The sequence below is a fragment of the Ursus maritimus genome, unplaced genomic scaffold (assembly GCF_017311325.1).
Source record: "Ursus maritimus isolate PB19 unplaced genomic scaffold, ASM1731132v1 scaffold_21, whole genome shotgun sequence".
Lineage (NCBI taxonomy): Eukaryota > Metazoa > Chordata > Mammalia > Carnivora > Ursidae > Ursus > Ursus maritimus.
In genome coordinates, this window is record NW_024424564.1 from 33,384,849 (window position 1) to 33,397,532 (window position 12,684).

Sequence of the window (12,684 nt, forward strand, 5' to 3'; positions counted from 1 at the left end):
TAATAGAATCACTACTGTGTCCTCTGCCTTCCTTCTTGGCTTTTGCTTTTCCTTCTTTCTTGATTCTTCTGCCTACCTCTCCCCCTCTATAGTGCACTTCATTGTTGTGGGCTCATTGACTGGCCTTTTTCGAACCATGCCTAACTTGCTATAATTCTTACCTTCAGGTCAGCAAGGCAGTCATCGCATGGCATTAAGTTAATTTACACAGGAGCAAACTTTTTGTCATTGCCTGGACTCTCTTTGCCTACATTGATGTTTTATTTTCTTTATTTTCATCTTCAGCAGTATTTTGGACGTGTGACTTTCTGTCATTGTGCCTTTGCCAGTCATTTTATATCTACTTGAGTATATAACTAGATCATAAACATTATACAGGTGAGAACTGGGTCTCTCTGCTCATGGTTCTCAAATCAACAAATGATCGAATGAATGATGTTTGGGAAAGCCAGAAATTCAAGTGTTAAATAACTGAGGACTTACTTTACACATATTATTGATTCTGGCAATAAACGAATGCCTTTCTTACCTTTTCAAGTAAAATACATATTTATCTCTTATTTTTAGAGTTATTTTAATTCATGAGAAGCTATCTAATCTTAAGCAACTAGCTGAAATATCATTGCCAACAACTCCTGAAATCGCTTCAGATGAAAGTGTATCTGAAATGCAAGAAATGGAAGAGAAATCAATTGATAAGGAAATGGAAGTAAGTTATTAAATAATGGAAAATCGTGTTGCTGTTGCAGCATGGATGTCATTTTACATAATTATTTGCTTGAATTTTTACTTCATCAAAGCACAACTATGTAACTAAACTTGAACTTTGTGGTTCTTCTGTTCTCTATTCTCTCTCATTAGAGTATAAGATATGATCCAGCTTTTTTGGACATATAGGTAGTGTTTTCTTTAAAGCTCTTCTAAGCTTACCAGTTATAAGAATCTGATGGTGAACGAATACAAAGGCGATCTAGAGAAATCATCCTGATATCACTGTGAATCCCAAGAAACAACGCTCTATAAATTTATATTATTCTTTTACTCTTCATTCTTAAGTCCGTTTTTTGAACATTTTTATTACTCAAGAAATGTGTGAAGAAAAACTAGAAAATACAGATAAGCATATGTCTCTCAGACCTTTTCTATGCATATATATTTTTTGAACAACAAAAAAGGTTACACATCTTAATGGTGTATTATTAATTTGATCACACAGTTGAGTGGTTTCTGTGGTGATTGGTAGATTGTGTTTGGAGAAGAGGGTCATTTCTCTTTTATCCTTCCTGAGTTCTGAACCGGGTTGAGGAATGGGATGTAGGAGATGGATAGTGGAGATCAAAATATCAGCATCATTAACTGATAAAACTGATTGATTAGCGAACATGGCTTTAGGTGTGTGACCAAACGAGCTTAGTAGTATCTCACCCCTGAATGAGCCAGACTTGCCCACCTAGTCACACATGTATAACCGTATTATTCCCCACTACCCTTCCATCCCCCCCAGGCTCACTGCACACAGGAGCTGAGACTAACAGTCCTGTGTCAGGGTGCCTCCAAAATTATAAGCAAAGATTGCCCAGAAGGGGCTGAACCTACCATGTTCTTTTGCTTTTTCCAAACTCACCAATCAGATAAATCACTCTACTTTCCTGGCAGTAAGTTAGCTACAAGTCTGAAAGAAACCAGAAGTCTCCTCCTTCAGGAGTGGAGTGGCAATTCCTTACCGTCTATGGAAATGAGAGGAGCAGAGAAATATTTGTTCTCCCCTAGTCACTTGCTCTTTGAATTTCCATTTGTGCATTGATCCAATTTCTTGAGTTATAGATTCTGTAGTTATTGTGGCCATTTTTAAAATCAAATAGCTCTACAAGACTTACTGAAAAGGGACAATCTGCTACCCAACCTCTCCTCACTCCACAGTCCTGCTCTGCAGAGGCAACCGTTTTCAACTCTTTCAGCTATTTCTCATTATTTGCTTCTACGTGTCTAATAACACGTAGTATCAGTCATGAAAAACGAGGTAACAAACAGCCTTCAAATCCAAGCGGGCCAACTGAGGCCCTGCTCCATGTCTCCTTAGGCCAGCATCCAGGTGGTAGCACATCCATCATATGAAATATCACCAGTCGCAGTAGCAAGAGGGAAGAAAGGGGGCAAATAACACACTGGCTCTTAAGGTTTCCATCCTTTCACTTCCACTATTATTTCTATTGGCCAAATAAGTCACATGCTTGGAAGGAGGAAAGCCAGAAATATTGATGAATAGTGCTAACGGCTACAAATAATTTTTCTTTTTTCTTTCATGTATCAATTTGAGATAATCACTGTTGATTTTATTATGGTATATAAAGATTTAATTCACTTATACTTCTCCCCACCTTCTCCTTTCCCCTTTCCTGAATACTGTTATATCACAGAATTTGGTTAAATCAATAATCAGCATTTACATTATTACAGCCAAGTCAAATAGTGTACTTAGGTTATTTTCCTTTCTTGTATAAGCTTTGATTCTTCTTGACTTGTCTTTTTTTCCTTAACTTTCCTCTGATCATTACATCAGAATTTTCACATGTTCACCCATAGATTTTTACCCAAGAGTTCATGCTTATCAAATATTTCTCAGTTCCCTTTTTTCTTCTGCTCTAGCTGAGGACTGCCAGCCCCCAGTGCCTGCCACAAAGTTCTAATTCTGGGACCTCCCTTTGTTGCTTTCCTGGTTGAACTCCCAGCCAGTTGGGGCTCGGCTCTCTTTTTCCTCTCTGTAAGCTTTTAGGATCTTCCCTTTGTATTAGGTCTGCTGTATCTTTTTCATTAAATCACTTTTCGCTAGGTTAATATTCAATTACCAATAACAAAACATTTTTAATTCTCAAAGAATAGTATTGGTATAGCTCTTTTTTGTTTTTTTTTTTCTAATTTTTTTTTACCCTTTTAACCTTTTCTTTTTATCGAAGTATAATTCAATACACAATGTTATATTAGTTTCAGGTGTAGCTTTAGCCCTTTTTAATTGTTTTCCTCATCTATGCACTCATGTCAAAAGCATAAAAGTTGGGAGCTTTCCTGATTTTTAGAGTGTACTTGTTTGCATTTGGAGTCTGAATTTACCAGTAGAGTGAGTGAATGCATTTTTCATTATTGTGAAAGCAACAAGCCCAGCTCTAAGAGGATTCATCAGGCAAGAACAGTTAGCCTTTGGGGAATGCCAGTTTCCCATACTTACATCTCTGCTGTGTGCTAGGATTTATCATAGAACTGACGTCTTAGATTTTTGGTTGTACATCCCAAGAATCTTTTCAGTGTCTTTGTATGTTATAATACGAATTACCAGATGTTTCATGATATTACCGATATACTGAGTACTTATAATAAATCTCCCAATAGATCAGATATCTCAAACCCATGAGATTACACATATTATAAAATAGTAATATAACATACATATTTTTACAAAGTGTATGGTTGCCCTTTTATATGTTTTCAAGAAGAACTCAGCTCTGGTGTCATTTTTGCACTTCTTTTGTAGATCAGTTAATAATCACAGTTTTTTAGTTGTAGACCAAACATATCAGATTGCTGTCTTTGAGCCATAGCCTAGAATATTCTTTGCTGAAATTGTCCCTGAATCCACTTCTATATAGTTCATATATGGAAAATGATTGTTTTCTCCTGAACCCATTTGTTTTTTCAGCTTAGATTGTCTGAGGCAGGAGAGTGAACACCCATAAAAGCAGGGAGTCTAGGTTGTGCTCTGCCACTCAGTTTTACTACCTGGGGTCAGTCACTTAACCTTTTCTGGGGCTAATTTTCTTCTCATCTCTAAAAACGATCATTTCACTAAAATAGCTCTGAGGTAGAGAGTTGTGCCCCTTGGTTGGAATGTGAGTCATCAGAATTTCCCTGTGGGTCCGATGTGGGTATCAAATTTATCACAATGAGCCCAGTGTCTCAGTCAAGGGGTTGACTATGAATATAAAGAAATACCAAATAAATGGGGGTACAAAGGAGCATTTGAATGTAAGCAGAGGGAGGAATCCAGAGGCCCTACCTTGCCTTAACCAATGTTTGTGGCTTACTTTCATGTCCTAATTGGAATGGTATATATGAGTGGATTCGTCCTTGAGTAAAACAAACTGCTTTAAATCCTGATGTTCTCTGCTCTATCTTTGAATTTGTCTTATTCATTTAGAATAACATTTATAACAATGTCTTAAACATTTAGAAAATGTCTCTTCAGCTTTAAAGGGCATCTTAGATATGCCTCAGTTCTTTGGTTCTATGTATGAGAAAATGTCATCAAATGGAAGACAGACCAATATTTGTTTAGGTGAATTGGCAAACAGAGTAGTTCAGAACATTCGAAAAGTTGAGAAATAGAAGGAACATATAAAGTTTTCTTTTTTTCCAGTACCAACTGTAACTTAAAAAAAAGGCAGCTATATTCTGTGTTATAACAAATCCCATTGACTAAATTTGCCAGCTCGTTGTCATGACAACCTTAACTTCGCGTTAATTAGAAGTTAACTAGGACATTTGAAGAGATCGATTCTGGTCTGGAATTGGACAGGATTTCATAACCTCTATAATCTATTATATTTATTTCTATCACAGTATAGATTTTTGGTGAGTTATTAAATAGAAGGGCCCAGAAAATGTGCCTTTGGTTGATATGGGGGTTAATGAATCTTAATCTCTTTCTTATTCCCTTCCTTTTTTTACCCACCCCCACCCCAAAGCCTATAGTCTGGAATAAGCTAAGAAATTCAGAAGATAGGTATTAATTTAAGTTATATTGAGAGGGCTACAGAACAGGTGTTCTAATCACTTCTGGCTTGAAAACTATGTATGTCCTTCTAAAATGAACAACACTGGCTCAGAATGACTGAGTTATTTTCACCTGTCATTCATAGCTTTAGGGGTATATTCAGAGCTTACCAGGGACTTTAAAGCATATGAAAGATGTAAATCATCCTGACTTTAAGAGACAAACACCTCATTTAGAATGATAATATACTGATATGAAAAGCCTAAAATATGTTTACCAATTCACCTAAGGTTAGTTCAGCAAACATTTATGGGATGCCTGGATTGTACAAGGCAATTAAAATTTGTATGTAGTTGGGGTGCCTGAGTGGCTTTGTTGGTTAAGCATCAGATTCTTGATTTCAGCTCAGGTCATGATCTCAGGGTTGTGAGATCGAGCCCCATGTTGGGCTCTGCACTGGGCATGGAGCCTGCTTAAGATTCTTTCTCTCTCTCTCCCTCTGCCCGATCCCCCCCACCAAATAAAATCTTAAAAAAAAAATAGTATATAGTCAACATATCCCAAATGTCAAAGTACTACGAAAACAGAAAAAAAAAAATGCAATTGGACATTAGCATCAATTAACAAATTCTTTTTGAGGAACTATTATGTGCAAAAATTTTCCAGGCTTGGGGAGGAGATAAGGGCGTACAGAAATCAGTTTAATTAGGTTTTTGTCATGGAGGAGCTTAATCATTGTATGAGTATGGCCATAAGTACCCAGATGTCATTCATAATGAGCCCAGCCACCTGGTGGTCCTCTTTTAGCAAAATGTGGCATTCAAAGAAACATCAATCTGATATTCAAAACCATTGAAAATAATCTAAGTCTTTATGGAGTCTCTCATAAGAGCATTCAAGAGGGAATCCTTTCATAATACATAGCAAAACTCTTAAATCTTTTCCCCAACTGTTGTGTTCTTTAGTATCTTTCTGACATCCACATGTGGCCCTCCACATGTGACCCCAAAATACCCTGTACCCTTACTGTATTGTTTTGGCAGTTATGTGTTTATGTGTCTCTTCCTCTCTCTTTACTGCAAATTCCTTATTCATCATCTTATCTCCAATATCTAGCCCAGTGCCTGACATACAGTGCCTCTCTAGTACTTGCTTGGGAAGCTTCTAATTGGAGGGCACTCATAGCAGACAGAGGATACAGCAAGAGAAGGGATGTGAAATCAGGGACTGAATGTTCTACTCAGGACAGTGAGCTATCTGATGCGGCGGGAGAGCAGGGTGAATGCAGTGGAGACGGAGCTGAAGAGGTGGGTGGAATGACACGCTTCCTCCTCTCTGATTCACCACATAGGACTGTTAAGAGTCCATCTCTCCTTTTCATCCCACTAGACCATCAGTCATCTGCTTTAGGACTCTGTTTCTGTCTTTTCATTACCAATTTATGGCACTTAGGATGCATACAGTAGGTGTTGAATGAAAAAGTGGTAAGTGAACTTGGTTCTGTAGGCAAGGGTCAGGAAAAGCCTGGGCTGGGTACGGGTGGTATGAGAGGGAGGGGGCAGCACCTGGAAGGGCTTCTCATGATCCACCCTTTGATTTGCTGAGACTACCCTGGTGGCATGTGAAGGAGGGACAAGGGAAGTAAGAGTTTGGAGGATGGAAAACAAGAAGTTTTTTTCCATAGGTGAAAGAAGATGAGGATTTCAACTAAGTCAAAGTGTTGGCCTGGCTATTTTTGAAGTAACTCAGAAAACCATCCTTCATAGAATCATCAGATGCTTCTTTTTAAGGGAAAAATGGAAAAGATTGAACAAGGGTCATTCTGTGCCCTGCCACCCCCTTGCCAACTGCACACAGTATGCCTCTGGCTGTCTGCCTGGTGTGATGAGCTCAAGGCTACATTTCTGTGGTAGCCCAGCATCCAGTCAGCCAATTTCTGATGTTTGTAATGGTTTACTGCAAATAATGCCAAAGAAATAGGATGTTGTTGAGGTGAAATTTCTGCTTGATAAATGTTGAGACAGGGAGTAGAAGGAATTTATTTATTAGGTAACATTGCTGTCTTCATCTGCTATGTGAAATGATTAATGATTTAGACAGTCTCATTTTGCTTGATAGCTCTTGATGAAATCATGACAGTAACGCATCATGGCTGTTACTGAAACCTTTCCTATAGGGAGGAAACATACTTTAACCAGTCCTGAGAACTCAATTAGAAATATATAAATATAAATAAGTATCCTCTCCATCTTCAAGTGGACCAAGAGCCTGGGAGATTCATCATAGCAAAGTAGTATACCCTGCCCAGTGCTGGATACCCTGCTTGCCCTCCACCATTTTTGGGCCTGCTGAAGCTCGCCCACTTCTCCCCATGAACACTTCCTGCCCAAACATTTTTGAGTAGCCTCCTAGCTAATTTCTCTTTCTCTTGTCTCTTTCTGAGTCCAGTTCACCTTTAAACAGTGGCCAGAGGTATCTTTTTTAAAGCAATTGGATCATTATTTCATCAGAACAGTGCCTCTCAATTTCTTTACTTTTACATATCCTGTTATAAGTTCACCTCTCCAGCCTTATTTATCACTCTCACTGCCATGCTCCCTATACACACCCACAGTAAAGGTCATATCAGATGCTTTGTGTTCCTTGAATATCCACTGTTCTGTTGCTCACATGGCTCCCTCCATTTAGAATGCCTTTGTCCCTATTCTTTGCTAGTGAAATCCTGCTATTCATTCAAGGCTCAGTTCACATGACCCTTCCTCCAAGAAGTCTTTCCTGTTCCTTACAATTCCTCTCTCCCACCTCTAGTTTCCTCTAACATATTCCTATCCATGTTCTGACCACATTCTACTTGGTATTTTATTTAGGAGCGTACGAATCTATTCTTCTCAGCTATTGTACACTTTGTGAGGATAGGGTCTGTTTCTTCATCTTTGTGTTCCGCAGCGTCTTGAATATATTTGTTAAATTGAATTGAATTAGCAATAGCTTTGGAACTCTAAAATGTGATCTTTTCTATGTTGATGCATTTATTAAAACTTAAATATAATATGGTTGGGGCTGTGAATTCAATTGTTTGCTTCTTTATTTTAAGGTTTTAATCAGCACTGGTGAATCATAATTTAAAAATTAGTGTAATCTAATCATTTCATATTTCTGAATGCTGGTACACGTGAGTATTAAACAACCATAAAAGTGAATTGTTGCTGGACACTGGCAACATCATAAAGTAGTCAGAGTTTATCTCTGACAGTCTTATAGTCATGACTCCTTTAGCCGTAAGTAAAGAAAGGCTACCTACTTACACTAGTTGAAGTAAAGTAGTTGTGGTGGAAGGCAGTATGTGGCAGGGTACGGTAAGTAAGCTCATACATAAGGACTGGAAACAAAACACAATGGGCATCACGAGACTGTGCTTAATTATGGGGGGGTGTAAGTTCTCACACATCTCTTTCCTTCTCTTACGCATCTTACATCTAGCCCAATGGCTGCCTTTTCCACGTTTGTAACAGGACCTTCATCTCCTATAGTCAGTACTCACTGTAACTCTCTTCTCTTGCCCTTCCTTATGTGAAATTATGATGATAAGAGAATCTGACTGACTCACCCCTGCCCATGGGTAGATCCGTCTGGGGTCAGAGGTCCACACATAAATGTGGCTGTGTCCACACAGTAGGGGCTGTGGCAGTGTCATCAGCAATGGACAACGTATTATATGGACCCTTGTTTCCTTTTCGTTTACTCTCTCCATTTCTTTCTCAATTCTCAACCATTCTTCTCTGCTTAAATCCCTTTCTGGGGGTCTGAATCTCTTTATCCCCAGGTTCTCTTCTCAGAAGAAAAGTGATTTTCCAAAATCTTATTCTGGTGTGAATTCTGTAACATATGAATTTTAACAATGAAATAATCTATCATTCATAAGTAAATCTTATCTGTTGTGGCTATCCTGTGTCTTTTCAAATAACCTTAATTATATGAGGGATTGTGACCTACGAGTCCCTCTAAGTTTTCTCCTGGGAATTAGGGTTAGGTGGTGATGCAAGAATGAAGACAAATGAAATAGTTTCTAACTAAAATATCTAGTAGTTTACCAGTAAGTTCAACCTCACTTTATTGTCTTCTTATTTCTAGAACATGATTATTGAATGTTGCTCTGAAATAAGAAATCTGTTTTTAACCGATGGAGATGTAATACCATTCTCTGAGGTATGTATCTTTTTGAAAATGTATCTGATTCTCTCACAAGTATTATTGTTGCTATGGAAACAGAAATACAGAAAACATCTATTATGAAAGTATCAAGGGCCTAACCCTCCTTAATTAATGTGAAAAAGTGATAAACAGGAGTTTATAATAGCATGTTATTTTGGTTAAAAATATTCTTTGTTAAAAAATCAAGTACAGAGAATTATGAAGAGGATAATTTTAAAATCATCTTAAATCTACTATTCAGAGAATAACCAACTACGGGCATTTTAGAGAATATCCCCAATTTTTTCCACATATGAATAATCTTTAGAATTTTTACATCAGTGGGATTATACTGTATGTGCATTCTGTAGCTTGTTTTTTATTATTTAACAATAGTGTTATGGATATACTTTTATGTGAAAAGTCTACTTTGTCATGTTTAATGCCTGCATAATAGTCTCTTTTGTGTATTTGTTGTCAGGCTTTCTTTATAAAACTGGATTTTTATTCATGTATCTTGAGGTTGATGGATTCTAGCATATACATATTTCACCCTTCTGTGTTAACCCCTCCGAGTTATTTCTTAGGAGTACATTTTTGGAGTAAAAAAGTGTATATAGTTTCTTATTATGGTAAGATACACATAATATCAAGTTTATACTCTTAACCATTTCTGAGTGTACACTTCAGCGGCATCAGGTACATTCACAACGCTGTGCAACCCTCTCCAGAATTTCTCATCGTTCTAAACAGAAACTTTGAACCCACTGGATAATCACTCCCCATTCCCTCTTCCCCCAGCTCCTGGTAACCACCATTCTACTTTCTGCTTCTGTTGTACTATTTGCCCATTCTAGATACCTGTATGTGAGTGGAGGCATACGTACAGATCCTGTGCGGCTGGTTTATTCCACTTAGTACAGTGTTTTCAAAGCTCATCCTTGCAGCATGTGTCATTACTTCATCGCTTCTTAAGGCTTGAGAATATTTCATTCCGTGGATATACCACGTTTGTTCATCCATTGTTTTATAGGTGGTATTTGAGTTGTTTCTCCTTTTTGGCTTTTGTAAATAATGCTGCTATGAACATGGGTGTGCAAGCGTCTGCTTTCAATTCTTCTGGGATCTGCTGTCATTGACAGTGGATGAGAGGGCCTGTTTACCCACATATTCATCTACACAGGCTTTCCTCCCCTACTTCCCCTCTCTGTTCCCTTTTCCCTTCTTTCCCCTCTCTTCCTTGTCTTCCTCCTTCCCTTTTGCTAACCATTCTAGGCATGATAAGTGAAAAAAAATGACATTTTCAGTTATTTCATATTCATCAATAATCAGGCCAAATATAGTTTATATGTTTGTTGGCAGTCAGAGTTTCTCCTTTTGTGAAATAGTACTCATTCACTTAGTCAATCAACAAATCTTTAGAGTGAGCTGTGCATGTGTCAGGAACCCGTTTCTAAGACCCTAGAGAGCCAGCTGTGAACAAGCAGCAAAGACCTTGCTCTCTTGTGGCTGCCATTTTTGTGGAGGGAAGTAGTAAACAATACTAATAAGTCACTAAGCAGGATAATTTCAGATTTTGTTAAGTGCTACAAAAGAAAAAAGCAGAGTGATATGTTAGAGTAGGGTCAGCAAACTACAGCCTGTGAACTCTATCTGGCCCACTGCCCATTTTGTAAATAAAGTTTTATTGGAACACAGCATGCTCGTTTGTTTATTTGTGATCCATAGCTGCTATGAGCTATAGCAGCAGAGTTGGGTAGTTTTGACAGAGACTGCAGAGCCCAGAAAGGCTAAATTATTTATTTTCTTGCCCTTTACAGAAAAAACAAATTAGCTAACCCCTTTGATAGAAGGTAGCAGGGAATGGGGCAACAGTTTAGATAGGGTGGTCCAGGAAGATCTGTCTTAGGAGATGACATTTGAAGTAAGAACTGAAATATTACACTGTGTTTCTCCCACTAGATCATTAGCTTCTTGGATTAGGAGCAGTACTATCTTGATTTTTGAATACTTACAGTGCCTAGTACAGTAGATCACTTGGTTACTCTTTGTTGAATTGAATTAAATTCCCTTTAGTTTTAAATATCTGAAATGTATTATTTGACTTTTTTTTTCATTTGGCCATTCATGTCCTTTTCCCATTTTTTAAATGGGGAACCTAATTTTGTATTATGGAAATACATAGATTTGCCATGGGAGACATTATAATAAAAATCAAGTTTAATCTGATTTCGTACAAACTGTGGTTAAAAATAGGTCACAGAAGAAGGAGTTGCTATTTTAAGACACATGATTTATAGCAGTAATGGGCTTGAGCGTCTGACAGAACTGGGTTAGAATCCCAGCCTTGAATCATACTAGTTGTATGACCACAGGCAAGTTATTTAATTTCTCTAAGCTTCAGCTTTCTCTTATGTAAAGTGGGGGTAATAATGCCAACCCTTCACAGCTGTGAGGACTAAAGGAAATAATACATGTTAAGTATTTGGAACAGGGCCTCGCACAAATAAATGTTTGGTAATTATTAGCTGTTTAGGCATCATCATCACCCCTACTATGGTCCTGCCTTCCATGTGTGAATTCTGAATTCTTCATCCCCTAGTCAACTAATTTCAAAGAGATTTTCAGGATCCAAATTTGTTTTGAAACATTGATAGGAAAGGAGAGGAGCAATGTTAAAGATAGAGAAAGATGGGACACCTGGCTGTCTCAGTCGGTGGAGCGTGCGACTCTTGATCTCAGGGTTGTGAGTTCAAGTGCCACGTTGGGTATAGAGATCACCTTTTTAAAAAACCTTAAAAAAAGAGAGAGAGAAAGAACATGGAACCATTTTCTTTGTGCTGTAAATCACTGTTGAATCCTAGAGGCATTAAGTCAGTGTGCAGGAACCTGACTTGACATCCCCGCAGTGAAAGGGTCCACCAGTCCAAGAGACGGGGCCCCCCAGTCGAACCCCATACTAAGACCTCCCCTGAAAGCAAGCCTTACCTAGTAGTGCTGGGGTGGAGCATGGGAATTTTCAAGCCTGTTCCAAAAAGCATATTGTTAGACAAAAAAATGGCATGCCTTAGTGAAGCCGTTTTTGTCACTGAGATGAGATCTCACTGTGCAATTCGGTTCCTTACTGAACATACCTGTTATAATCGCCTTCGCCTGCCCTGCATCTTCCTAATTAAAGCAAATATGGCCATGCACAGCCTGTGACCAAAAAAAAAAAAAAACTGAGAATAGCAAGAAGGTGGGGGAAGGAAATGAGTGCTCCGTGCTAACCTTCTTAGTGAATAATCACGGGAGATAAATGACCGTTAGGTTTCATTTCTGGTGTACCAACAACAAAGTAATCCTTTCCTTGCCTACATAGATTCAAATTATTGCAGTTTCCAAGTTGTCAGGTAGGATTCAAACATGATGCTAAAAATATGCTTTCTGTTCTTGCGGTGACTGACCATGAGGAAGACTAAGTCATTATATGAAACAGTCTGCTCATCGGTAATTATTGACTTCCACCTGCACACAGAACATTGGTGTGCAGATACTTTTGTTGTTGCAAAAGCAGCAGAGGTTAAAGGTCCTGTGTTCAGCTAAATTAAATATTTTCCTATTGGTTCACATGATACAAATAAATTTACCGTGTGTGTGTGTGTGTGTGTGTGTGTGTGCGCGTGCGTATGTATGAACCGAAATGACTAGAGTCATACAGAATCAGTATGGAAGGAAATTCCTAGGAG

At 38.2% G+C, this 12,684-nt stretch overlaps 1 protein-coding gene across 1 annotated transcript in view; it reads left to right on the forward strand.

Moving 5' to 3' along the window:
- Positions 1–12,684, forward strand: part of CFAP54 (cilia and flagella associated protein 54) — a 286,069-nt gene that overhangs the window by 254,727 nt on the left and 18,658 nt on the right. The window contains exons 65-66 of the mRNA XM_040637071.1: positions 568–709; positions 8,897–8,971. Coding sequence (XP_040493005.1) covers positions 568–709; positions 8,897–8,971 — 217 coding nt within the window. The remainder of the gene's footprint in view (positions 1–567; positions 710–8,896; positions 8,972–12,684) is intronic.